Source organism: Anopheles coluzzii, chromosome 2 (assembly GCF_943734685.1).
Source record: "Anopheles coluzzii chromosome 2, AcolN3, whole genome shotgun sequence".
NCBI classification, from domain to species: domain Eukaryota; kingdom Metazoa; phylum Arthropoda; class Insecta; order Diptera; family Culicidae; genus Anopheles; species Anopheles coluzzii.
The window spans coordinates 52,087,885-52,114,254 of record NC_064670.1 but is presented as its reverse complement, the minus strand read 5'-3'; the positions used below and the strand labels follow the sequence as shown (position 1 = coordinate 52,114,254).

General features: G+C 45.4%; 5 protein-coding genes across 8 annotated transcripts; 2 read left to right on the top strand and 3 right to left on the bottom strand.

Moving 5' to 3' along the window:
- Positions 1-65: 65 nt before the first annotated feature.
- Positions 66-12,615, top strand: LOC120948653 (hexosaminidase D). 4 transcript variants are annotated; one of them, XM_040365246.2, is made up of 5 exons: positions 66-713; positions 791-1,003; positions 9,712-10,048; positions 10,489-12,077; positions 12,147-12,615. In XM_040365246.2, exons 3-5 carry the CDS (start codon positions 9,772-9,774, stop codon positions 12,309-12,311), a joined length of 2,031 nt encoding a protein of 676 aa, XP_040221180.2. In that variant the 5' UTR covers positions 66-713; positions 791-1,003; positions 9,712-9,771; the 3' UTR covers positions 12,312-12,615. The 4 variants fall into 4 exon arrangements, with proteins under 4 accessions (XP_040221180.2, XP_049462826.1, XP_049462828.1 ...); XM_049606869.1 differs by having other exon boundaries at positions 141-713; positions 9,712-10,135; XM_049606871.1 differs by lacking the exon at positions 66-713 and having other exon boundaries at positions 723-1,003; positions 9,712-10,135.
- Positions 12,616-12,671: 56 nt separating this feature from the next.
- LOC120948655 (zinc finger protein ZFP2-like) lies at positions 12,672-15,231 on the bottom strand. The gene is made up of 5 exons (XM_040365250.2): positions 14,758-15,231; positions 14,377-14,672; positions 14,001-14,297; positions 13,145-13,933; positions 12,672-13,055 (listed from the first exon to the last, which is right to left on the bottom strand). Exons 1-5 carry the CDS (start codon positions 14,999-15,001, stop codon positions 12,744-12,746), a joined length of 1,938 nt encoding a protein of 645 aa, XP_040221184.2. The 5' UTR covers positions 15,002-15,231; the 3' UTR covers positions 12,672-12,743.
- A 796-nt stretch (positions 15,232-16,027) lies between these two features.
- On the bottom strand, positions 16,028-21,921 carry LOC120948656 (UDP-glucuronic acid decarboxylase 1). Its single transcript, XM_040365251.2, has 5 exons — positions 21,742-21,921; positions 20,427-20,950; positions 17,375-17,962; positions 17,007-17,273; positions 16,028-16,934 (listed from the first exon to the last, which is right to left on the bottom strand). The coding sequence occupies exons 1-5, from the start codon at positions 21,800-21,802 to the stop codon at positions 16,812-16,814; spliced, it is 1,563 nt and encodes a 520-aa protein (XP_040221185.2). The 5' UTR covers positions 21,803-21,921; the 3' UTR covers positions 16,028-16,811.
- Positions 21,922-23,158: 1,237 nt separating this feature from the next.
- Positions 23,159-24,739, bottom strand: LOC120948660 (O-glucosyltransferase rumi homolog). The gene is made up of 2 exons (XM_040365255.2): positions 24,428-24,739; positions 23,159-24,351 (listed from the first exon to the last, which is right to left on the bottom strand). Exons 1-2 carry the CDS (start codon positions 24,567-24,569, stop codon positions 23,294-23,296), a joined length of 1,200 nt encoding a protein of 399 aa, XP_040221189.2. The 5' UTR covers positions 24,570-24,739; the 3' UTR covers positions 23,159-23,293.
- Positions 24,740-24,848: 109 nt separating this feature from the next.
- On the top strand, positions 24,849-26,325 carry LOC120948658 (mitochondrial chaperone BCS1). The gene has a single exon (XM_040365253.2). The coding sequence runs from the start codon at positions 24,978-24,980 to the stop codon at positions 26,250-26,252; it is 1,275 nt and encodes a 424-aa protein (XP_040221187.2). The 5' UTR covers positions 24,849-24,977; the 3' UTR covers positions 26,253-26,325.
- Positions 26,326-26,370: the final 45 nt, after the last annotated feature.

Here is a 26,370-nt window from a genome sequence, read left to right as displayed (position 1 = left end):
AGTGATGCACTAAATACTTTACAGCGCCATTGGTGCATTATTTATGGTGCATATTACTTTGTAGTTCCGGTTCCTCTTTTACATTACGCTAGCTAACCAATACATTCAACAAAATCCAGCTTGATCGCCATTGGCCGTAGAACTCCGCGGCGCTGCACTTTGTTGCAGCTTTTTTTTTTGAAAATTATGGTGCTAACTGCCTTTAAAACAGTGGATGTAGGTCAGCAGGAATCCATTAGCTATTGATTTCGTTCACACCTGTAGGTACAAACAAATCATGGCACAGTGGCACGGGGGTCCCAGACACAATGCACCGTTCCGTGATGCATGAATGATATTTTTTAAACTGACTGACATCACGCAAGTCCCTAGTGAGCCGTATATGTTGTCATCGGAAGAATTGCCTAGACGACACAGTTTGCCATGCCTTTTTGCCCTCGGAACACACATTAGTGTCGGTGTGTGTAGTGTATAGTGTGCCGTGACCAGACCAGACAACCAGTAGTTGAACACACTTTGCCACGATGGCATCGGACAGTGTACCTGTGCCGACTCGGGAACCCTCGCCAGAAGTGGAAGAACATTTCGTGTCTCGTTCCGTCGCCGTACTGTTCGTGTCGCAGCGTGGTTTACAGTTGAGAAAGTTTCACTCCCTACTACCGTCCGGGGGTGGTGCCACCTACACGATACAGTTTTGCGATTTGGAACGCTGGGTAAGTTGTTCGACGTGTGATCGGTAACATCATTATCATCGGTTTTACCAGCCGCCCGTTGTTGGGTGCTTTCTTAGTCTCCACATCTAAAGCTGGCCTCCGTGGGGCTTACGCCCGACTGTTGCTCCAGCACGGATACAACCGACTCGTCCGGAAGCAATCTGCAAGGCCAGCACGCCAATGTGGTCCGCTTTGTCGATTCATCGCCATCGGCGGATGGTGACAAACGGGACACAAAGCAACAGGGCTGAATGGAGCATCATGGAGCGGCTTTAAAACGTGTTCTACAGGTAGGTGGAATTGCCATCACATTTTATGCGGATTATTATCATAAAGTTATGTAGACAAATTTAAAAAGCTCTTCATATTTATTACTATAAAAACATTGGTATTCCCTACTCAGTTGCTTCTATACGCTCTAAAGCGTATGTATCCGCGATATAGTTCGTTTAAGGAAACAGTATAACGATTGTTTGTAATTAAGGGGTAAGCGTGACTTGATCAATTTAAGACTCAATCCAAGCAACGACACATTTGTATGCCGTTACGACCCTGTAGTATACAAACATACACCATCAAATGCGGTTAAATCGGTGCATTACGTGAATTACACACTATGGAACCAACTTTCTGTATAGAAGAATAAAAAAAGCTTCATCAAATTACTTTCTGCTGGTTAATTTTAGTTGATACAGTACGATAGGTGTTGAAAAATTCGTAGCCGCTGTATCCTGTGGAATTGGATACCGGTTGCCTAATTCAATCCAATAACAATAATTTTTCAATTCACTTTTCACTCAATTATATTAATTTGAACATTACTCCTCTTCCAGAACTGTCCAAGAAAGATAGTTGTTAAAACGTGTGTGATATTTTCAATTCGTGTTTATCAAATCCTTATTGTGAAAGATATGATCCTAAAAATTACAAACAAATTATTATTATAATTAATTATAATTTTATACTATTAATGATTTGGATTTGTCGCTTTACATTGCCAGAACTTTAAGTTGTATGAACATAATTTTACGATGCAAAAAAACATTATTCAATTACTTTTAATTATCGCTCTGGTGCTTAACAAAGCTTTTCATACCACAAACTCGTTGCAAATACATGACGACGGCTACGGGCGCATTTGCCACCCTTCATTAAACGAGCCGTCTAAAAACAGGCAATACCTTTGCGAACGTTAACGATTATTGCCGCTCGGAAACACGCAATTAATGAGCTGTTTTATTGCACCTGTTCAAATTCCCATACATTCACATGTTGTGCGAATCTTTTTTTCTTCTTTACGCTCAAGGATTTATTTTTACATACAAACAAGCGCAAAAAATAATCAATCCACGAGGAAGCGGAAACACGAAGGGGTTGGAAAATAAACTCAGGATTTCTAGTTCGATAAAACTGTAAAAGTGCATTTGAACCAAATGCAACCCATGCATCGTCCTGTATTTTTCAGAGCACGTATCGACGGTTAAATGAATTGGGTTTTTTTTAGTTCTTCTCGTACCAGAAAATTTATCAAATTAGAGTTTTCCACCTAGAAAAGTTGACCGAGCGAGAGCTTTTAGTTGAGGCTCAGCTCAGCGTGCTAGGGTACAGAGCTTTACATGCTTTACACAAGCACACAAAAAAGGGCTCGGAAAATGGAAAACGTGTATGTATGCCTACCGTAACATTGTCCAACGTAGGGTGACTTCATCAACCGTATTGGCAATTAAATTTGCATTCATTGCAATCAGTCGGAGAATCTGCACATCTGCACGAGCTAGATCTGGTGAACATGGGAAACGTGAAATGTTTCACACAGCCTTTTTGCCTGCTCATTCTGTTGCGGCTATGCAAACAACGGGTGTATTTAAACGGGGGAAAGTCATTAAAAGAATCCATTCATCCCATCGGGATGTCGTATTAGCGTCATGGTAAATGTTTGCCTTGTTCGTTAACACGCTGCTCGCAAATCACGGCGCAGTTGCAGGATAGCGACACAGCTGGTAATCGACACTGCTGGAGCAAATCCTTGAGACTGATCGCGAAGACTTACATTGGAGCACAGGTTGAAGTATAATACTTTTTACAAATACAAATTTTACTAATTGAAATCAAAGCTTCATAGCTGTGTTGACGTTTGCATAAAAAAATGACAGCAGTTTTAGATTTTTTATAGATTTATCAGTCGAAGTCTAACCATGATGGCCTAAAAAGTTAAATAACTTCGTTCAGAAGCGTACGCGGTCAAAGAAACCACACCATCACGAAAACGAATATCGTGTGGCTGTTTGTCGATGTCGGGTAAATCCGTTCCGAAATTTACAACAAGTTGCCATTATTAGACAACAATCAGAGCTTCCAAAAAAAGCTTGGTTCCGAATGGCCGTCGACACTGAGCGACAAGAAGCTCCAAAGGATGCTGAAAATGAAGACCGTGGGAAAAGTGGCAAACAATGCTGCGATCGCTTGGGGTGGAGGTCAATGCAACCGGTCAAACAGTGAAAACGTACTAGGAACAATGTAACCGATCAAACATCATCCAGCTGTGTTCCAACGAAGATTTCTGGACCAACAGAATGCGAAAGCTGTACTCCAACAATTGTGTTGCGAAAACTGAGGAGGAAGTGATCAAAATCGAAGGTAGAACTGAAACACATACCTACATGCACGTCGTTGTCCGCCAATAATTCATAAAAGAATCATATTATGCATTACTGACCAACTCCTTTGTTATCAAAAGGCGCCCTCTGATAGCGAGAGTGAGCCATACTCTGTCAACCACTGACCCTATGCGCACGAATTGTTGTAGGAGCTAGTGATCTGCTCTCTGGAGCGCACTCACGACTCCGATCCGTCTCCGACTATTGATAGTCCGATTCCGACTCCGGCAAAATGGAACCAATAGATCCGCAGGGAGTTGGAGTCGCACGGAGCCGCCCGGAGTCGTCCGGAGTTTTCCGGCGTCGTCCGGAGTTGTCCGGCGTCATCCGGAGTTGTCTGGAGTCGTCTGGAGTCATTAAGAGTCGTCTCCGACTCCGAACAACTCCCACCGACTCCCAACGTCTTCTAACGACTCCGAACGACTCTAAACAACTCCGAACGACTCCAAACAACTTCGAACGATTCCGACTGCGTCTCCGGACGACTCCAAACGACTCCGGACGACTCCGACTCCGAACGACTTCAAATGACTCCGGATAACTCCGGACGACTTCGAACGACTCCGGATATTGCTGAGCAGACCTACCTTCCGGAGTCGGTTCCAAAATTTTCGGAGTCGGATCGGAGTCGACTCCCAAGTTTTGCCAACTTTACCGATCACTAGTAGGAACTAGAGATGGGTTCTGCGGATCGCACTCACGGTTCCGCTCCGGTTCCGGCAAGTATGATACCGATTCCGATTCCAGAGAGAAGGAATCGCTAGTTCCACCGGAATCGTCCGGAATCGTCCGGAATCGTCGGAATCGTCGGAATCGTCGGAATTGTCGGAATCGTCCGGAATCGTCCGGAATCGTCTGAAATCGTCTGGAATCGTGCGGAATCGTCGTAATCGTCCGGAATCGTCGGAACAGTCGGAATTGACCGGAATTGGCTGGAATCGCCCGGAATCGACCGGAATCGTCCGGAATCGTGCGGAATCGTAGTCAATCGATAGTAGTGAATAGTAGAGCCGATTCCGGTCGATTCCGACTGTTCCGACGATTCCAGACGATTCAAGTTCACGTTCCGGCCGCCGCGCATATGTCAATGCTGTCTGTCGTACATTTAAGCCAGGAATGTCGCGCACTGAGTTCCTGAATATCGTTCGATATGGACGCTAGCATCTTGTGTTACTGTTTGTATCTATTTGTATTAAGTTATGCACTGAATAAATGACATGAAATGAAATGGAATTCCGACGATTCCAGACGATTCCGGGCGATTCCGGGCGATTCCGGGCGATTCCGAGCGATTCCGGGCGATTCCGGGTGATTCCGACGATTCCAGACGATTCCAGACGATTCTGGGCGGTTCCGGCTTGTTGGATTGAACCTACCCTTCGGAACTGGGTCCGAAATTTGTTGGAATCGTCCGGACCCAGTTCCGCTTTTTTGTGCGTTTTGCCCAACTCTAGTAGGAACCTATGTGACCTATGTTATGGAAAATATCATTAAAATTCTCGCGGGGCGGTCCCGCAATTCAGTCGTCAACTCGCACGACTTAACAACATGCCCGTTGTGGGTTCAAGTCTAGAACAGACCCCCCCCCCCCCCTGCCACCTAGCATATGGACTTGACTGAATAGTGAATGGGTCTAAAAATCCTGTGTAGGCCGGGGCATGTCCGCTTAGGACGTTACGCCGAATAGAAGAGAAAGACCATATTGACATTATGGTAAAATAGTGATACACAAATAATAAACTCTTAACATGACAATTAATTTGAATAGTTTGTCCAGCTGTAAATAACTGCAATATTCTATTCAAACCGTGAAATCGCATAACATAATTAAGGTCGCATGGTAGTATTTTGAACAACATGCTTGCTAGGAGTTTCCTCAGTTATTTCAACTTGGATTTGGCATATTGGCTTTCAAATAATACATCATAGTGATAACTTATAGAAAAAATCTCCTTTTAAACGGACAAATAAAAAACTCTTTAAAATGTTAGATATATTTTGTTTCATAAGGTAGTAGAAGAGCCATTACACATCATAACGAACGTGTTAATTGATGATGAGAGTTATTTTGTATAGAAGTGGTAATATTAAAACCACACAAATGATACACAAGTGAATATAAGTAACAACAACGATAAATAAAAACAGATTATAGCAAGGTAAAGGAAAGGAAAGAAAAATTAAAACAAAACAAATGGATAAACAAATTAAGATATGAAAACATACAACCAGATTATTGGAACTTGAAACACACTGAAACAAAATTGGCATACCTACATATACTTATAAAAAAAAGATAAATTAAGAAACTTTCTCATTCTTTCACGCTACCTTAAGTTAGTTTATGGCGATTTCGTTTATTGTGCAAATGGAAGCAATTTTTATACCTAAAGCATTTTCCTTGAGAAATGGCTCCTCATGTCATTAACGAAATTCTCAAAAAAGTTGAAAAACAAACAACAATTAGGATTTCAACGGCACATGGTTTTAACAAAGTAGTACATACATTTACACGTGAAGGTGTTTTCCTATTACATAAAATCCAACAGAACATAGAAGCATACTAGCTTTCATTGAGCTACGAAAACAAAATCGAACTTATTCCAGCTCACAGACGAAAAAAAGCCGGTTTATGCCATCGACATGCGTTTCCTCCGTTCTCGGAGCGTCAAGAAGGCAGCAGCATAAAAGCAGCCCGTTTTTGCCACCAAGCGCGCGCGTTCAGACAGTGTGTAACGCTTCCGTCGTGTTATTCCGACGTGCAGACGCCCGATTCGGCGCACTGATGCACTTTCCCACCAATCGGGCACAACAAAACAAAAACCGAAAGGTGCCACCGCTGCTGACGAACAACACGGGAGCAGCCTTCGCGCGGACACGGCTTGGCATCTAGCGTTTTGTGGAGCAGGAGGATGAAGATGCTGTAACTGGAAAGGGCTTTTGTCATCGCCGGTCATCAGAGACAAGGGAGACGCAAAATTCTTTAAAACTCGATACCGACCGACAGGACGTGTTCACTCTGTGGCTGCTGCTGGGCCGGATAACATTGACCACCAGCCGGATAACATTGGTTAGCAAGGTGGTTGTGTGTTTATTGCTGCTGGAGCAACTTGCAGCAAAATGGAGAGCGTTTAATCGGAGGTTTGGCCCTTGTGTAAGTGTCCTGTGGATTTGTCCGGCTGGTGACAAGTAGTATCGCGGCTCGTGGTGAAGCATTTTCCTCATTGTGCAGTGTTTGTTTGCTCGAGCGAAGGAATAGATGCACAACAAATCAACGTGGAAAACGTGAGCCAGATGATTTGTGTGATTGTGGCTAAAAGGGAACTGTGATGCTAATTTATCAATAAAACCACCGTGTCGAAACGAAAGTGAAAAAGAGTGAAGCGCTCAGTTGTGAGATTCATTGTGAAATAGGTAAGAAAAGTGAAAATTGCACCGGTGATTAGTTGTACAGATGAAGTAGAGTATTTAATCTTTTATTTTTCGGCATAAAAATCAGTCACTGTAGTGTTTCCAGGGTTTACTCTGTTCTGGTGTGCCCGCTGCACCATAACACCTAAGGATGCAAAAAAGCTTGATTAATCATTCATCCTGTTTTTCATTAGTATGGCCGCCCAATGCTGTTTACTAAATCATGCAGATAGAGCTTACAGAATGAAGAGATTGAATTTAATCGACGAAGTATGTTGCTCAACTTTTAAGGGGTAGAGGTTTTAACCATCGGATTAATGAAGTATGCTGTAAAATCAAACCCTACAAAAGGGACCCAAATATCCAAAGCTAATGTGCTTCTTGCTCGAAGGACAGTAGAAGCAGTTAATTGCCACTCTAATCACGAACCATTCACGAATGAATCTCTTACTGTCGCCTGCTACCCGTTCCCCTCAGGACGCTCCAACGTGTGTATGTGTGTGTGTGTGTACCAGCAGAAACACAAGCCCCTGAAGGAGACACATTTCAGAAATACCAAGCGAAACTTTTTCAAGAATCATGTTTTCCCGTGTGTTCAAATGCATTCCGCCACAAATTCTTCCGCGCCTCGAGGAATCGTTCCCGGCTTTCAGAAGTACCACTCCAGCGAACCACCCGTACATGCCCTCCATCCCAATCCCATCAAAAACAAGACCCTTTGATGTTTTGCTGTCCTTTTTCCGGTTCTTTGCCATGTTCGCGACCTCCATCTAATGATCATTGTCCTCGGTCAACAGCGCACTGTTCCGATTGCCCTCGGAAGACCCCCTTCTTTACCCTGCCTTTACCAATATCTCCACTACCGGGGCTTCAATGCCGACAAATTCACATATTTTTTCAAATACTCAATAAACACATTCGCCTGCGCCAGCCTTTTACGGTAACTGGCGGCATGCCACAGTCTTTCGTACTGCGCTCGGGCTGCGCTACTGGAAATACTGGTCCGCCTTTTTGGCACACGTTTTGCGGGAGCGAGTTTTGGATGCGGGATTCGAGCTGAATCTTTAATGTTACGAAAATGTTTGGAGCTTTTTTTTGGCCCCGACGCGGAATGCAACAAATTAAGGGAATGCATGATGAGAGACGATACGATAATAGGGGGGAAATAACTGTTGCGTGTTGGTGTGGATGAAGTTACGTTTTGCTGTTTCGTAGAAGTTATGTGTTTTGCTGGTGTACAGTGTTTGAAAGGTAATTCGTTTGTCTTAAGAAGTGATCTTCTTTTTGCGTGATCGATCTCACAATATCAGCATTGATCACTTATTGATCGTTAAAAACGGTGGTCAGTTTAATTTTGTACGATGATCCATTAGTTTTAGCACAGAGGATTCCTGATTTACAGAAAATGTACGAATTTAAATATACGAATCGAGATGTTTCTATTAAGAGGCTGTAAAAGTTTCAAAAGACTATTACCATATTTTAACATTTGTAATAACTACTAGCCCTTAGTAAGGATAGTCAGGCATATGTATGATGAGACACATGGCTCAACCTACATTAGAGGTTAAGTTTAAGAAGGGTTGTTTGGTAAGTATAACCTGGATTTGATGACTGTACCCCGAGACCGACCATTTCAAGATTTTAAGATGGACTTAAATGAATGATAGTCGTGGCTAAGAGGTAAATCAACGAACGATATTTAGCTTACTTCTGATACCTTCGCGATAATTGTTATTGTAATGACGCACCAGAGCCGGTCTCGTGGTACAGTCGGCAAGTCGTACGACTTAACAACATGCCCGTCAAGGGGTCAAGCCCCAAATGGACCGTGCCCCCCCCCCCCCCTCCATACGTAGGACTTATGACTATCCTTATATGGGTAAATCAATAAGCAAGTCCACTTGTGGTACAGGAGGCAGTCCTTGACCGACAACGGTCTGTTGTGCCAGAAGAAGAATAAGAATGACGCACCTTCTCTTACTTTCCACTAATATTCGTTCTACTAAGAAACGCTGACTATCGGGATGAAGTAAAAACAAAATTCTGTCAAACGATAACGTGATGATCAGTTTCACCTCTTACACCAACATAGGGTAAGAAGGATGTAAGGATGTAAGAGTTAAAATAATATCACCTCAAATGCTGATTCAATGCTACAACTCTGGGGCATATATTGGCATGGAATAATACTTAAAGGAATTAACCAGTTCATACACAAATTCAAGACAACCAAAACAGTTCTAACATGGAACACTAGGAGTTACTCCATCGAACACAATGGGGTTTCAGTGTAAATTTTTTGTATCCCTAACGTGGATCGCAAATAATCCACAATCTATTGATCCGCCTCATCATATTTCAGTGTGCTATGAGCTATTGCATCTGGAAATGATTACTTACAATAATCAATTTATAATGATAATCTTGATTTTCCAGTCTGTCTATAGACAATAAATTGACTGAAACTGAAATCTGTGTTGTCTGATTGTGCGCTGTTCCTTATATGTCTATCAAAGCTATTTTAAATCTAATTTATCTCATAAAAATGAGAAAAATCTTCCTATCATTATGAAGGTTGTGATGCTCATTATAGGCAAACATTACATGAGACACTATAGATGACCTAGGACAACTACTCATATTTCACGCTGTATAACGTGATAATATTTTGTTGTTTTGCATAACAAGCACAAATACGTTTGATTTCCTGAAAGCTACCCGTATCCATGGTTTCAATGGGCAATTTGTTCTACCATTTTAGCCTTTTAAAAAAAGAAGGAGTTCTTGATACATATAATGATATTACATCTTATTTCGCTTTTCCAATTTCGACACTTTTGAAATAATTTTATAATTCACTTTTAAATCCCCCATTGAATCAATGATTATTTTGACCCGATAACCCCGCCGAACTATATCTATTTCAGATTTAAAAAATCAACCAACCCCTCCCAGCCATCACCTACAACCAACAAAACACGCCCGCAATGCATTCCCGCCTGCTGATAGTTTGCTGGCGGCGCAAACTTTTCTTTCTCGGCGCTTCGCTGCTTTTCCTGCTGGCGCTGTGGTTTTGGGGCTTCCTGTACACTACACACATTACCGAGGACGGTGGTAAGATCGTGTCGGTAAGAGAGCTGATGCTCGGCAGCGCACACGGCGGTCGGCACGAGAGTCTGCTGCAGCGATTGGGTTTCCACGAGCGACACGACCCTGCCCTGGACGGTGGCAGCAATGGAGTGGAGCCGCATGGTGCAGCACACGGTGAGCAAGGATCGGTTCAGCTTGAGGGCGATGAGGGAGGCGTTAAGTTTGTTAAACCGACACCGGGTGGATTGCGATCCGCAAAGGGTATGTTCACAACTTACCAGCTAAATGATACTAATCAGTCGATAGACAGTTTAGGTAGATATTCAGAGCCAATTGGCCGGGCATTCTCCAAGTGTGGATTTCTTTTTACGGTTGTAGGACTTGTAGTGTAATACTTACAATTGTATTTAATGATTTAATAATAATTACTATGAGGTATTCAACTAATTTCCTTAATATAAACTTGAACTAATTTCTATCGTTGCTCGTTATGAATCATTCCAGTAACATGTTGGTTTCAAATCAAAAGCTTCATTTCTTTAACACGTCTAACTGTTCTACTTGTAGTACCTTCTTCATAATTTGATTTATGATTATATTTTTCTTTATTAAAGTTCGCCACACCAACGATTGGGATGCAATTATGCAGGATCGAACGGATGAAGGGAAACAGATCAATCAACAACCAAGTGGCAAAGGGCAACCATCACGTCACATCTCAGACGAAATGCGCATGGCCGCCGAGCGACAGAGCCATTACGAGCACGAGCTGAAACGGATGGGCGTCCCGGTGATTGCCGGCCTAGGCCCAGGCGGAAGACCTCCACCGGCCCAACGGTTGGTGCATTTCGATCTGAAGGGAGCGCCACCGAAAGTGTCCTACCTGCGACGACTGATGCCGATCCTGAAAACGCTCGGTGCGACGGGCATTCTGCTAGAGTACGAAGACATGTTTCCTTACGGTGGATCGTTGCTTCCACTGGCAGCACGGAATGCGTACAACAGGGACGAGATATTGGAGCTGCTCAAAAGCGCGTTCGCACTGGGTCTAACCGTCATCCCGCTGGTGCAAACCTTTGGCCATCTCGAGTACGCGCTGAAGCTTAAAGAGTTTGCCCACCTGCGTGAGACGGGGGATTCGCCGCAAGCCCTTTGCCCGAGCTACAACGCTTCGATGGCATTCGTGGAGGAACTGTTGACGCAAGTCATCGAGTACCATATGCCGGCCGAGAATGGGAATCTACTGCACAAGGAAGATATCGAACGATCGACCCCGAAGCTAACCCACATTCACATCGGCTGCGACGAGGTTTACCGCCTGGCTGAGTGTCCACGCTGCCGCCACCGGCTGAAGGATCAAGTGTTTCTCGATCACGTGTACAACGTGGCCACGATCGTGCGCCGTCGATGGCCCCATCTGCGCGTCATCGTCTGGGACGATATGCTGCGACATATGGCGCTCGATGCACTGCAAGCCTCCGGCATTGGAAAACTGGTCGAGCCGATGATCTGGGTGTATGCGGAAGACATCTACAAGTTTGTACAGTCGGCCACGTGGGAGAAGTACGCAGCGGTATTCCGTACGGCCTGGGCTGCGTCCGCCTTCAAAGGAGCCCATGGCGAGGGATTGCTGATGCCACCGATCAGGCGCCATCTGGAGAACACACTCCGATGGCTGGCAGTGATGCAGGGCGAGGGCAATCGGTTCAGTCACGGACTGCAGGGACTAGCCTTGACCGGCTGGCAGCGGTACGATCACTTTGCCGTTCTTTGCGAGCTGCTTCCGGCGGCCCTGCCCAGCCTAGCGATCTGCCTTTCAACAGCGGCGAAAGGATACTTTGACGTGAGCGCACGCACCAACCCTATACTCAGCAGCCTAACGTGCCCGGAGCCGACGGGGGAGCATCATGCCTGGTTAGAGCTGCACAGGGACTCGATGATGGTGATGTTTTCGCGCTGCATGTTCCCTGGCAGCATGATCTATCGGTTCATACTACGCCTGGCGACACTAACGACCGAAACCGAGGAGTACACCGATGCGATCCGGCAAAGGCGCGGATGGCTGACGGACTACAATATTCGGCACAATTTTAGCAGCGCAGCACGGGTCGACGATTTGCTTGGCGAGAACTACCGCCTGCTCAACGCCGTCTCGAACCTTGCACGAACGGCTGCCTCCACACTGACGGAGGTGTACGATCACGTAAGTCAACAGATGTGATCAACTATTCTTTAAAATTGACACATTCTTTTCCCTTTTCCCCCTCCCCAGTGGACCTATGGTGAATTCATAGAGCAGCGAATTTTTCCAATGCTAGAGGAGCTGAAGCGGTTGGAACGTGCCGGTGAGGGGCTGAAGAAACGACGCGTCTGGCCACAGCGTCCGCTGCCCTATCTAAAGCCGTTTGAAGTGCTTGGAATCGACGAGAAAACCTAGCTAGCCGAGTATGTTAAAATTTCCCTCCATTGATGATCGAATTAAGGAAAAAGCACAAGATTTTAAACCCAGCACTCTCGGTTCGCAGTTTCGGGCCTGTTTTTGTATACGATTCATCTCTTTCTCCACAAAAGTTGGGTGCTAAAGTCAACCCAACAGATTTGTCACCCAACACGACTGACAGAGAAAGAGTGTATGTGTGTGCGCTAGTTAAGAGATAAGTGATTTAGTTAATAGACATTTTGGGATAGTGTGTAGATGAAAGTGTAGCTTAAAGGAGCTCGAAATAGAAACACGAAACGTATGGCGGTGGCTTTCTTTTCTCAATATTCCGAAATAACCCGCAATAACCACTCACCGTTTACTTTAGATGTGTGTATACTGAACTGATGGCTCCTGCCGACACGTGTTTATTTACCACACCACCGATCACTATCGGGTTTGATCTTGTGCTGCTTCGGTGGCCAACTGTTGTTGTTGTTCCTCGATGGGCAACTGCTTTTTACGATCTGCTGTTTCGTGTAGCTTCCGGTGAACCTGTAACGGTGTTGGCTGGGAAAACGTTTGACCACAGATATCACAGATGTAAGGACGTTCCTTAGTGTGTGACCGGCGATGCCAGTCTAAGGCATTGCGTCGTGCGTAGGCTTTGCCGCAAAACTCGCACGTGTGGGGTTTCTCGCCCGTGTGGCTCAGCATGTGCACGGCGAGATCTTTCCGCGTAATGTGACCCTTATTACAGACCTGTAAATATAATGCGAGTGACGTAGAAGTAGAAGTATGTACGTGCACCATGTGCTTAGGTCGTCAATTTATACTCGACAAACACTTACCTCACAAACGAACGGTCGCTCATTTCGATGTATTCGCATGTGCACGTTGAGATAGCTTTTGGAAGTGAACTGTTTCCCGCACTCCGAACAAGGATAGCGCGTTATCGCTTCATCCCGCTTGCCATGATGTTGCTGAATATGCGACTGCAGCAGCGAGTTCTTCGTGTACTGCTTGTCGCACTGCTCACAAGCGAACGGTTTCACGCCGAGATGTCGATTTTTGTGATCTAGTAGCGCTTGCTTCGCCTTGAACGATTGCCCACACAGTCCACACTGGAAGTTTCGCTCCGTGTTGTGCGCCCGCCGGTGAGCGGAAAGGTAGCTGCGGTGCTGGAAACCTTTCGAGCAGATGTCGCACGTATATTCGAAGCTGTTTGTGTGCCGAGCCACATGCTCATCGAGCCCGATGCGTGATTTGAACGCTTTGGCGCATCCTTCGAACGTACACTTGAACGGTGCCAGCCGCAGGTGCGTATTTCTGTGCACCGTCAGCTTCTGGCGGGTGCGAAACGTCTTAAAGCAAATCTCGCACGTTTTATCGTTTGGCAAATCTTTTGCCTCGTTCACAGTGGTGATGCTGCTGGTGGCAACGCCCGCTGCGTCCGACTCGTCAAAGTCAACCATTGAGAAATAGGAATCGCTAGGTTGAAGGCCCGAAATTTCACTACACTGTACGTCGCCGGAGATTTGTTGCGGAGAGGGAAGTTCTTCAGCTGATTGTAACTGCTTCTCTGCTGTGGCATTATAGACGTCCGCGATTATTTCCTGCACGTGTGCTTCGGACAATGACTGAAAAAGGCATACTGTGGTAAGCAAAAATGATGGCACAAGATGGGTTGCTAAGCGATCTCATTACCATTTCTTGATGATCTTCTAGCGTTGTTGTTGGAATGCCAACAAAATCGTCATAACTTAAGTCATCCTCCTGTTCTACCGGCAGTGTTCTGCCACTATTCATTATATCCTCACCACACGGTACCGCCATTGTAGTGTACGCATTGAAACAGCTTTCATTCGGTTCCGTTGCTTGTGCCACATTCATCGGAACAGCATCGTGAGGTTGCAAATAGTTTGTGCATTCCTGCTGTAGTAAGTCGTTTTTGAGTATTCTTGCTCCATTTGTCGGTATTGAGATTTCTAATTCATGTTTTATCTGAAATTGTGAAAGTAAAAAGGTATCAATGTTTCGTACATGGCGGACATTCATCCCAAAGGGAAGGTTGCAAACTAACCACGAGCTCATCGTCGTTGGTCGTAAAATCGAGGTCATCCTTCTGCAAGCTACGAATGATATCGTCGTAATCCTTGCTGAGCTGATTCTTTTCCGACTCATCCATCATAAACTCATTTGCGGAAAAGTTTATGTCGGCCAGCTCGTTGCTTGAATGGATCGACTGATCCGGTTGAATCTGTTGATGGGTTTCGAATACGCTATCGACGGACTCCGGCATCTGCACTACTACTGCCGTAGCGTCTAACGTAGTTTTACTGGAGCAAGGGATCGACTGCTGATAATATTGCAGCAGTCCTGTAGGCGACCAGAGAAAGGAAAAAGTAAGTAAACGCTATTGCGTAGATAAAACAATCGTTATTTGGTAGCAAAACTACGTTACCATTGTAATACTCCTGACACTTGAGACTCTGCTGCCGAAAGGCGTAAAACTGTTCCAGCTTGTAGACGCACCCGTTGCATATGAATTTGGAGACATAGCTTGGCTCCATCTCGGATACCTCGATGGAGACGCATTCTCGTATGATTTTCGACAGACTGCGCTGCACACCGCTCGGTGAGGTGATGTACATTCCGAACAATTCTTCACACTTCATTAAGCATAATCTGCATAAAACGTTGTTCATTCTCGACGCTCCATACGATTAGCCGGCTCTGGGAACTTGTTTGGCGGCCGACAAGGTAGCGTTTTGCACTTCACTAAACAGCTGTTGGTATTTTTGTGAATTCTAAACTAAATAGCTGCACAACCAGAGCAACGCAGGATCCCATTTGTTTGTTTACATTGTAGGGACGTCAACAGGCGGATGTTGTAACAAATTTTAATGACATGTAGCGAAACTAATTGGCTTTAAATATTTACTAAAACATTTGCATCCGATCCTGCAACCGACAAGCATTAATGGTTTTACTACACTTTAATGTATAAAACAAATAAATACATTTTAAATTGTGCTCTGCATCGACCATTGTGCAGAGGGGCGAAAGGCCAACTGACAGTGTTGCCATCGTGCCACAAGCTAACTACAACCCTGCGTGTTTTTAAATGTACCGTTATTTTTATTCATGATCTCCTTTGGCGGCGCAGACATGCAGCCGTACCGGCAAACTCGTTCGACGAGAAACAATCGTCGCTCATGAGTGGACAGGGTACCACTAGGTTGGCTGGTACAAAATCTATACGGTTTTCTAATTTTTGATCTAGAGGGCTATGAAATGAGTGAAAATGAGCGTCGCGGCGAACGTTCCCAGGAACGAACGAGTTCGCCGGTATGGCTGATGTTTAAAATCATAGCAAATCTCAATTCTTCCTTATTCAATTTTCATGTAAGCTTTGTATTTGAAACTGATTTTTCCTGCCTACCAATGTTGTCCGTTGTGTTGAAGAGCGAGATAAATAGTTCCTTGTTTTTATTATGTGATATTGGCTGGTATTATTGAATCCGTTCGTAGCGGCGGCGTACGTCCCGACACTCATTTTCCTAACGTACTAGATGGTTGCTACAGTTATTCACCGCGGCGTTGTAGGGCCGGGCTGATGAGATGTGTTGCCATCCCTAGAATTTCATGTGAGCGCCGTACGTTCCCGCTACGAACGGATTCAATAATACCAGCCATTAGCTTATAATTAATGAGACCGTATGCTGATGTAGTACACTTTTGTGACATATTTTATTACATATTTATTAGATTCTCAGCGTTTTTATCTAGCTTTCCCGAAACAAAAACACAAGTCAAACACAATCCTTACTGTATGCTATACTAAAACCAGACTAGAAGATATTTACATAACAAAAGAGAATAACAATCACTAATAGAGTTCACATTTCGCTCTCCAGACGGTGAAGGCAATCCCGTGCAACTAAGCCATAGATATGAATCATTTGCTGTACCGTTTATCATTTTGCGTAATTGGTTCGTTTTTCATTGCGCTATTTCAAACTATTGCACGTGTGGTAATTGACCCTGTTTTCCAAACCGCTTCAGTCGTGTTGTCTGAATAATGAAAACAGTATTTAAATACCAACTAAGATCTTATCGCCTAATTTGAGCCTCCCATGCCATGATTGCGCAGATATTTTGAAATTATGCAGGACTTAAGGCATGATTTTTGTATTGTACTATATTCATAGTAAAATAAATGTTAAAGACAGCTTCAATTTTGGAGAATGAAATATTCCACTCTTTCAGAGACAAGTAATTTCTTCGCTTTTGCACACACACCAAGCATCAATCAATAGCTGATACTCTCATATTGCTGCACTACTGCATCCTGCCATGCGACATTCGCCATCGATTCGTATCTACAAAGTTCTTCTGCACACTTCCTTTTGGGAAGGTTTTATCAGAGTGCGCACACAACACACGTGCCGATGGAATTAAATCCCATTTGTCTAATCTCGCTCACTAAACCGTATCACACCACTATCCCCGATATCATAACAAGCTGCGGAACTCGGTCGTCTCAGGGACAAAGATGTTTCGCTGTGAGTGATTTGAGCGCGCCAGCTCCTTGCGGAAATAGTCTATCGTTTTCATGAGTCCTTCTTGTAGCGGTACCTATAAAGGGACAGGAAATAAACCGAGCATGAAAAGTTATCCTTCCCATCCGTATTGGCGCCATTCACTTACCCTTGGCTCCCAGTTGATGTATTTCTTAGCCCTCGAGATGTCCGGTTTCCGGCGCTGCGGATCATCCTCGACGGCAGGCAGCTCGATTATTTTACTCTTGCAGCCTACCAAGTCTCGAATAATTTCGGCAAAGTCCTGTATCGTACGTTCGACTGGGTTGCCCAAGTTCACGGGTTGCGTGTAATTGGATGCCATCAGCGATACCAGACCATCAACCAGATCCGAGACGTACTGGAACGATCGTGTCTGCCGGCCGCTACCGTAGATCTGCAAGTTACGTCAGTTGAATACACAACAGCAACACAAATTAATTTTACCTCGCCGAAACCACCAACTCATCAGATTGGTGGGGCTACCAAGAAACCTACCGTGATGGACTGGTTTTGTAGCGCTTGGATGATAAAATTAGACACGACGCGCCCATCATTCATGTGCATCCGCGGTCCGTAGGTGTTGAAGATTCGCGCCACGCGAACATTCACTTTCTCCTGCTTGGCATAGGCGTAGCTCAGCGTTTCCGACACGCGTTTGCCCTCATCGTAGCAGGCGCGTGGTCCGATCGGATTGACATGACCCCAGTACGTTTCGGGCTGTGGGTGCACATCGGGATCGCCGTACACTTCGGACGTGCTCGCGATCAGTACCTTGGCGCCGACACGCTTCGCCAAACCGAGCACATTGATCGTACCCAGTGTGTTGGTTTTGATCGTCTTGACCGGATTGTACATGTAGTGTGGGGGGCTGGCGGGGCTGGCCAGATGATAGATTTCGTCCACCTCGATGAACAGTGGATTGACGATGTCGTGGTGAATCAGCTCGAAATTTTCATGTCCCAGCCAGTGCTCGACGTTGCGCTTCCGGCCGGTGAAAAAGTTGTCCGCCACGATCACTTCGTGACCTTGCATCATAAGATAATCCACCAGGTGCGATCCAACGAAACCGGCTCCTCCCGTTATCTAAAGAAAGTGAGAGCGATCAAAAGCAGCAATAGGGGAGAGATAGGGAAGGGAAGTGCGTGAGCGTTTGTGCGTGGATCGAATGTACAATAAATTTCTCCTTCATTGCCATACGATACGGTCAACACACGATTGACATTAACCTTGCCAAACATAACTGTACAATGGCTTTGTGACATCATACTAATTTTGATGAGGAGAGGAACGTGGTCCATCATAGTTGCTGTTGAATATGTAAAAGATGTGTTCACTATCAATCGATTCGTCATAAAATATACGAATTTTATTGAAATTATTAAACCACCGTCCAAAACAGCATAATCGGCTGAGCAGAAGATGCCGCAATAGTTTGCAGCATTCGACGAAGAAGGTCGTTTGTTGCAGACATATTAGGTGCTTTATAACATCGTTTCAAGTTTTTTCACGCTATAAATTAGATTTGCATATTACTACATTATCAATGAATTTTCGAGAAATTCTGTCAACTTATGTGACCAATTTCGTAGCAGAATATTTAGAATATAACGCCACAGTGTTGAATTTGTATGGGCACTAGTTTTTTTGTGTTTTGGTGTACGGTTATTTGCATGAAAATGTTGTTTCGCAATAATCCATTTGTAAAGAATTATCCTTCTCCAGAACTGGGCAAAGTTTAACGAATTTCCAGCACAAAACTCGTGTTCAATGACGTTTTTTAAGCAGTACAGGCGGTCCCCGAGATACACGGTACCTCTTATACGCGGATTCGGAGATACGCGGTTTTCTAAATTTGACAATTCTTTTTGCAAATTGTACTGATTTGACACATCAATTGTAAATTGCCAAATAATTTCCGTTTCGATCCAATGTTAAAAACTTTTTAAAAATGTTTAAAACTGTTATATTCAGTCAGGATCATATCAAATAATTCATAAAATGACTAAAACCGCCCCCTACTTGCAAAATACACGAAAATTTGTGATATTTTAGCTGGAAATCACGAGATTCGACTTACGCGGAAATTCGAGATACGCGGTATTTTGCGGCCGTTTTCGGTCCCCATTAACCGTGTATCTCGGGGACCGCCTGTACACATTATGAGATAAAATGGAAATCAAAATAAAGCAAAGCATCGCTCACATCAGTTGTTTGAGCAGCTGTATTTTTACGTTTCATGCAAGGTTTGTCCGTGTATGAATGTGAGCAAGGTCAAGGGCGTTCTGAAAGTACACAGTTGCATCAATATTTTGCTGACTATGACAAAAAAAATGCGTTCCAGATTTACGCTACCAACATACCCAAAGACAGTACCATAGCTTTTAACGGTGTCTTTTTTAATTAAACGTTGCTTTAACTGCTCGTCCAGGTCACCAGCATTGACCAGCAGGTGGGCTCTAGAAGGTACGCGTAACTAAGGCACAACTGGCAACATTCTCGTAAAAGTTAATAATGCTTTCAACCTTGATATATATGAGATCGCTGAACAAAACTGCAAGTCAATGTTTATGTTTGAGACTTGGACAACGACGAAACGTACGTATGTCGGTTGAAACAGACTTTTCGATCAACCCCGATCGATGACGAAAAGACGATAGGAAAGGAACTGTTTAACACGTGTACAGTAAAATAGAGCACTCATGTTACGTGCCAAAAAGATGACTGCGATAAAAACTAGCCCCACAAGCGACACGACAGTTCCGAGAGGAGTTCACCCATGTCTTCGCTCCATCTCAGTCAACACTAAAAGGTGAGCGTGTTGCCATAAGAGCTTATGTGAGCTAATGACAAAGATACGACCGGCGGGTGTGAAACCATCAGTAACATGACGATTGTTTTGTACACACTCACACACAAACACACCGAACGGGAGTTTACTTTGCTTTACATGCCTTGCAGCATGGAAGCACAATTATGCTTAAATGATTACTGGGTATCGTTGCATAATCGGACTGTCCACCCATTTACGGTGGCATCATATGTGGATTTTAGACACTGGTCCATTGAATGTGTCAAAACTTCCTTTACGTGGCACGCACCTCCGCTCCTACTGATCGCTATCCACTTCGTCTAAAGTGGCGCACAAGTTTGCACAGCCTGTCCGTACTCGATCCTTGCCCCGGTTCGGCCCAAGTGTGCTTTAAAGTGTTGGACACCAATCACGTAGACAGTTCCATCACATTTCGGCAAATATTGTCACAAGAGTTAACAGTGCCCAGCCAATGAAAACGCACCATTGGCCAAGCTCTAGGCAATTGTTTGAAAGATTCATTGTTCAGCGTTAAAGCAAAGAAAAGGAAGCCCGTATTGTCACTTAAGACCTCTTGACTTTATCAAGGGTTGTACAGTAAAATGTTAATAGCTTTAGACAATGTCTCTTTGGATATTTAGATCATTAACTCTGTTATTGTGTTAATGTTAATGGAGTATGTTTTACCTGTAACCGTACATGTAAATGTGCTCATGATATGCCCGCTTACACACTTACCAGTATCCGTTTGCGATTTTTGTAGTTTAAAAAGGTTACATCGGGATATTTGCGCGGTATCCGACCCTCCAGCTCCTGTATCTTCCGTTCCAGCTCCAGTATCTGTCGCTTCGCCTCGTGTAGCTCATTCAGCCGAGATTCGCGATCGAGATCATCCGGACCGAGATCGTTGAGCGAAGGTACATGGTGCCGTTTTTGTGCACTGCCTGCCACAAAAGCTCCTTTGCGTAGGGGCGGCCGTTGGGGTTTGCTTTGCGCCAGCACTAGCTCAACATCATCGAGCGGCCCTGGTCGACCGGCAGCAGCATCATCGTTCGGCCCATCGATGCTGTTGTGCTGTTGCTTCTGGCCACTTCGATCGGCCACTGACAACACCAACCGTTCGGGCGATGGACCAGCGCGGCGGTGCTCCTGATCGATAGCTGCGTTATCTTCCCCTCCGATGGCACTACTATCACCGTCATCGTAAGCGTAGTGTGATACCCCGTTTGTTGGGCTGCCCCATGATTTGTACAAACAAATCACTGCACAGGAAACAGTTTTGCGGCGGGAAATAGAACCAGAAGGGAATGGGAAAAGAACCATCATAATGTGTTTAAGGTGAGCGAGGATTTAAAACTAAGTATCCCGCCAAAGAAAAGGCTAATGAGGAGAATTCTTCCAAGCAATATGTACACATATGTTACGCAGTATTGCACAAACAAAATGCACGATACAGCCAGGAATATGTAATATTTGCTGTTGACGAAATGTAAACAATGACCGAAGTGTGGCTGTGTCAGCATACTTGAGCATAGCGTGAACCCTTATCCTAAATAGCACCATGGTAACGGCAACGCAATCGCACACTTTCACTGGAAGTAGATGTTGCAGCAGGCGGAGAACTCGCACACCCACAGAGATTCCATATATCTGGAACCACTGTTGGCCAGAATAGACGATTTCAGTTATTCACAACCGTCACATTACATTAGCTACAGCGCAGTAAATGTTTACAAAAAAGATAATAATCACTGTTCTTGGATAGCAGTTCTGTGCAAGTCCTCTAAAGCCGTGTCTTGCCTCACGCACGGGTTAGCATACACGGGAAACACAAGCTATTGTCACTGCACCGTATTTTCTGGTTTTGATTTGACGAAGGCAACGTTATATGTTGAAAATTGTTGCTTATTTGAACAGTTTGCAACACGAAACGCCTAGTCCTGGGTCTTTATAAAATCAATCAAAGAACAACTCGGGAAAGGCACGCAGATCGAACGCGAATGTACACCGAGCCACCGGAACGGCATACCGTTTCCCTTTACAAAACACCTACCGAGCACGATCGTCACTCCGAACGCTAGGAACTGCTTCATCTTTCTCTTCGAAAACACCATGATCACTCGGTGGTTAAGCGAAAAATTCGTCCAAAAACTCCACCGCCCGCAGCACAGGCAGTCTATCGCTGTTTTGACATGTTTATTTTGTCACTTTCCACCTAGTGTCAGGGGAGGAAAGCTACGCGCCTGTGCGCTGGTAGTGGTGTAGTGGTGCCGTCCGACCGCACACAGCACAAGAGCAACCGCAACGGCGAATGTGTTTTTGTGCCGTTTACGCCAATGTGGCAGAGCGAGATGCAATAACAAACACAGAGATCAGCTGTCATTCGTGCTCAATACGCTAACTCTACTCAAGCGCCATTTACACACGCTAGAAAGCTCACGAAAAAGTTACAAGAAAAGTGGTTGGAGCGGTGTGGGTGGGGTGGGGTGGCAAGTATATTGGATGTAATTTATGCGGTAAAGAAAGTGCATGCTTATTTAAAATGATCCGAGTCATCTTTTTGCTAAAAAAGAATGGTATCCATTCAACCAAGGTCCTTTCAAAAATGCATATTTGCATGTTTCAATCTGTCGGTCACTGAGTCAGCCAACATTGTCCCAGAAAGCAAGCTCATTTCGTAATGATACCGGTTTCGGGATTCAAAGTGGCTCATTTTTTTTGTTTTTGGTTGAGGCGAACCCGCCAAGTTTGCTCACAAAAGCGCCGCCGGTAAAACTAGTTTTTTTTGCAGTTTTACGAAACACTTAGACATGGTGATGGTGGCTTCGAAATGTGATATGAAGCCAGCAAAGTTTTCAATGCAACCAAACATTTGCATACATACTTTTTGAAGGTTAGACACGGGCGGTTCAAACAAGACTGTATCCAATATCATCTCAAAAGGCATTATTCGCGAAAAGGAGATCTATTTTAACACAATTGATACAAATACAGATGAAAAGATGGAACATAAATAAATCATTTTACCTCATATCTTACCTACCTATCTTCTCTTCATACCGTGTTTTGGTAATGTTTTATATAACTGTCTAATACTTTCATGTAATCGTTACCGGTGCGTTAGAGACTATCATAAAAGCAACCGTTCACGTGTGACGTGAACCATTTCACTCAAACATTAATTGAGGGATCACGACCAAATATCTCTCTGTGGATCAGTAAAAATGCAGCAGTAAAAGAGACGTTTTTTTTTTCATTCCGATGAAACGGCCGTTGGGCATATTTTAAGCAAAAACGATGTTTTTAGGAGTGTAAATTTCTCAACGAATGGCCACAAAGAAGTAATACATCTGATGTAAGCTTTCATTCATTGCGCGGTTAGGAATGTTTGGCCATGCAATCCTTGTTACATCAATTTATTTGAAAGTATTGATTCATAATGCTTTTTCACTTTCCTTTCGAACCGCTGGGGGGGGGGGGGGGGGGGAATCTTGCGTTGAATTACATCTACTGCGTGTACAGACTTAGTCAGAGAGTGTCTTCTTGTTACCTGCAGCAAATCGCCACAAAAATAATACCGTTCATTCGTTTTTGATCATGTCGCTTCACACTTCAATTAAAGTGGAATCGCGCTCTACTGTATAGCGTATCAACTTGCCGTATCGCTTTAGCAGCTTCTTCCAGTAACACTCTACATCCGCCATGCGCAGATGGTTCCAAATGTGTTCATATCCTCTCTCGGCAATGGCACGCGCCAACTGATCGTGCTCTTGAAAAAACGTTATCAAAGCTTCCAGCTCCTCCGGGGTGCTGCGAACCGGGACGGGCACGTAGTGTACCCATGGTTTAAGCGAGGAATAGAAAAACTCTTGCCACTCATCGCCCACGTGAAATACGAGCGAACGACACAGGAACAGGTGTTTAAAGCGAAAGCTAGCCGCTACACCGCGAAAGTTGAACAGAAAACGATAGCGGCAGTGCTCCTCCAGCGTCACTTCCCGGGCTGGTTCTGCATTTAGTGTGTCCTGTGGTGATTTCCAGGCCTGATTTTTCGTGTACTGCGCATCGACGAGCGATGGTTGTGCGCGGGAGAGTAGCACCAGCGGGTCACGTTCATCCGATGTGCGCGACCCGCGGAAGAAAGCTTTCGGTTCCTTCGCTTCCCAGTCCGCACTTGCTTTCGTAATGGTTTGCCGATGCAGATCCCATCGTCCGAGACCGGTCGGATAGAGCGCAATAGCGGGGCCACCTTCCCAAAACGCCCAGGCCGGATACATTATGTCGAGGTATTCAGCCGTCTTGCTGAACGAAAGTACGGGGATCTTTTCCTTGCTCCAGTGTCGATGGATCTGGGGCCAGTCGCGGCAGTTCACGATCAAATCCATGTCGGGCAGGAGCGGCAACAGCGGCCTTACAAAGTGCTCCACGCCGGAACATCGGGCCGGAAACATGCATTCCCGTTGCCGGTACAGCTTATGGCCGATCACCTGATAGTGGGTTCCGTACTGTTTGGCTCGATTTATCATTTCCTTTGTGATGCCGTGTGCTATGAACGGTTTCAGGTCCGCCTTCAGCACGTCCGCATGACAGTTGCAATTGGTACTGTTGCAGGCAACGTAACCTGCCAGGGCCGATTCGATTGCGTTGAAATATTTGTTGTAATCTACGGAGAAAAGAACGAAACGAAGGTAGCCACAGAAACAAATGCAAATTGAGCGATAAGCGCCCGCACACTATACCTGCCGAGTAAAGGCTTCGGCCAGTTGTACTTTCTTTCGGATCCGTGCATTGCTCCTTGGCCATACACATTCCTACGTCGGAGGTGTTGCTTTGGACCACGCTGAGACTTAAACATATCACTATGCCTTTAATAAAATGCATGTTTCTATTCGTTGCTGGAACTTAACCTGGCAGTCTTGAGCTATTGCGTGCAGAGAGATACTCGATGCAGATCTTTAAATTAGACTAAAATTGTACTACATGCTGGAAGTGCGTAATCCGAGCGAGATTGTTGATGTTTACGTTCTGACCTTCTGCAACTGTCAGTGAAGCTGTTGACAGCGAGAAGCGGCTTTTTCTTCATTTTTTTTAAACTCCGCTTGCTTATTTATCAGCCGGTTTGTTGTGATCTGGTAATTCTGACGTTTATCGAACACAGGTGCGTGCAGAAGAGTGCAAGTGTGGCATGGACCGAAACGGTGTTAAGCATCCGTGTTAAATTTACATTTTTACTTTACAAACGAGCATTTGTACATGGTTTCGCACTAACGACGGGCAACGGCAGACAGGATGACGATAGCGGAGTATATCGGTGCGCTTTCGGAGAATCCCTATTTCGGGGCCGGCTTCGGTTTGTTCGGGGTCGGTGCCGGAGCAGCAATGTTACGTAAAGGGATGCAGGGAGCAATGATTTTGTTCCGGCGGCACTACATGATTACGCTCGAGGTACCGTGCCGAGACAAATCGTACCAGTGGCTGCTGCAGTGGATCACACAGAAGGGAGCACGACAAACACAGCATCTCAGCGTGGAGACGTCCTTTGAACAGCGCGACACGGGACACATTAAAACGCGGTACGACTTTATACCCTCCGTCGGTACGCACATCATGCGGTACGGCGGCACCTGGATAAAGGTAGACCGTGCCCGGGAACAGCACACGCTCGACCTGCACATGGGCGTGCCCTGGGAAACGGTACAGCTGACCGCATTCGGTAGGGATAAGAATTTGTACTTTAAAATTCTGGAGGAGGCCCGGCAGCTGGCGCTGAAAAACACGGAAGGAAAGACGATCATGTACACGGCGATGGGCTCGGAATGGCGACCCTTCGGACATCCGCGCAAGCGACGTCCCATCGGTTCGGTGGTGCTTGACGAAGGTGTTTCCGAGCGCATATTGCGCGACTGCCGGGAGTTTATCAAAAACCCGCAATGGTACTCGGACCGCGGAATACCTTACCGGCGAGGATATCTGCTGCACGGGCCGCCCGGTTGCGGCAAATCCAGCTTCATCACTGCACTGGCCGGCGAAATCGAGTTCGGCATCTGTCTGCTAAACCTGTCCGAACGTGGCCTGACCGACGATCGATTAAATCACTTGATGAACGTGGCACCCCAGCAGTCGATCATACTGCTTGAGGACATCGATGCGGCGTTCGTATCGCGTCAGGACACGCTGCAGCAGAAGGCCGCCTACGAAGGGCTGAATCGTGTCACCTTTAGCGGGCTGCTAAACTGCCTCGACGGTGTTGCATCCACCGAGGCACGCATCGTCTTCATGACGACAAACTACCTCGAGCGGCTCGATCCAGCACTCATACGGCCCGGCAGAGTCGATGTGAAGGAATACGTGGGTCACTGTTCACGCCACCAGCTTGAGCAAATGTTCCGCCGCTTCTACACCGGCACGGACGCGGAGGCAAATGCTCGCATCTTTGCGGAGCGTGTAGCGGCCGACGGGCGCAACGTAAGCCCGGCACAGGTCCAGGGCTACTTCATGGTGCACAAAATGTCCGATCAGCAAACCGTGCTCGATAATGTGCAGCAAATATGGGACAGCACGTAAGCGGGCGGGGGCTGGGGGTTAAAGAGGTTCTAACTTTACCGTTAATAAAACTGCAATTGCACATCTTTGCCAACGGTCATGCGTTTGCGTCAAGCATATTTCTTTCCGCGAGAAGTGA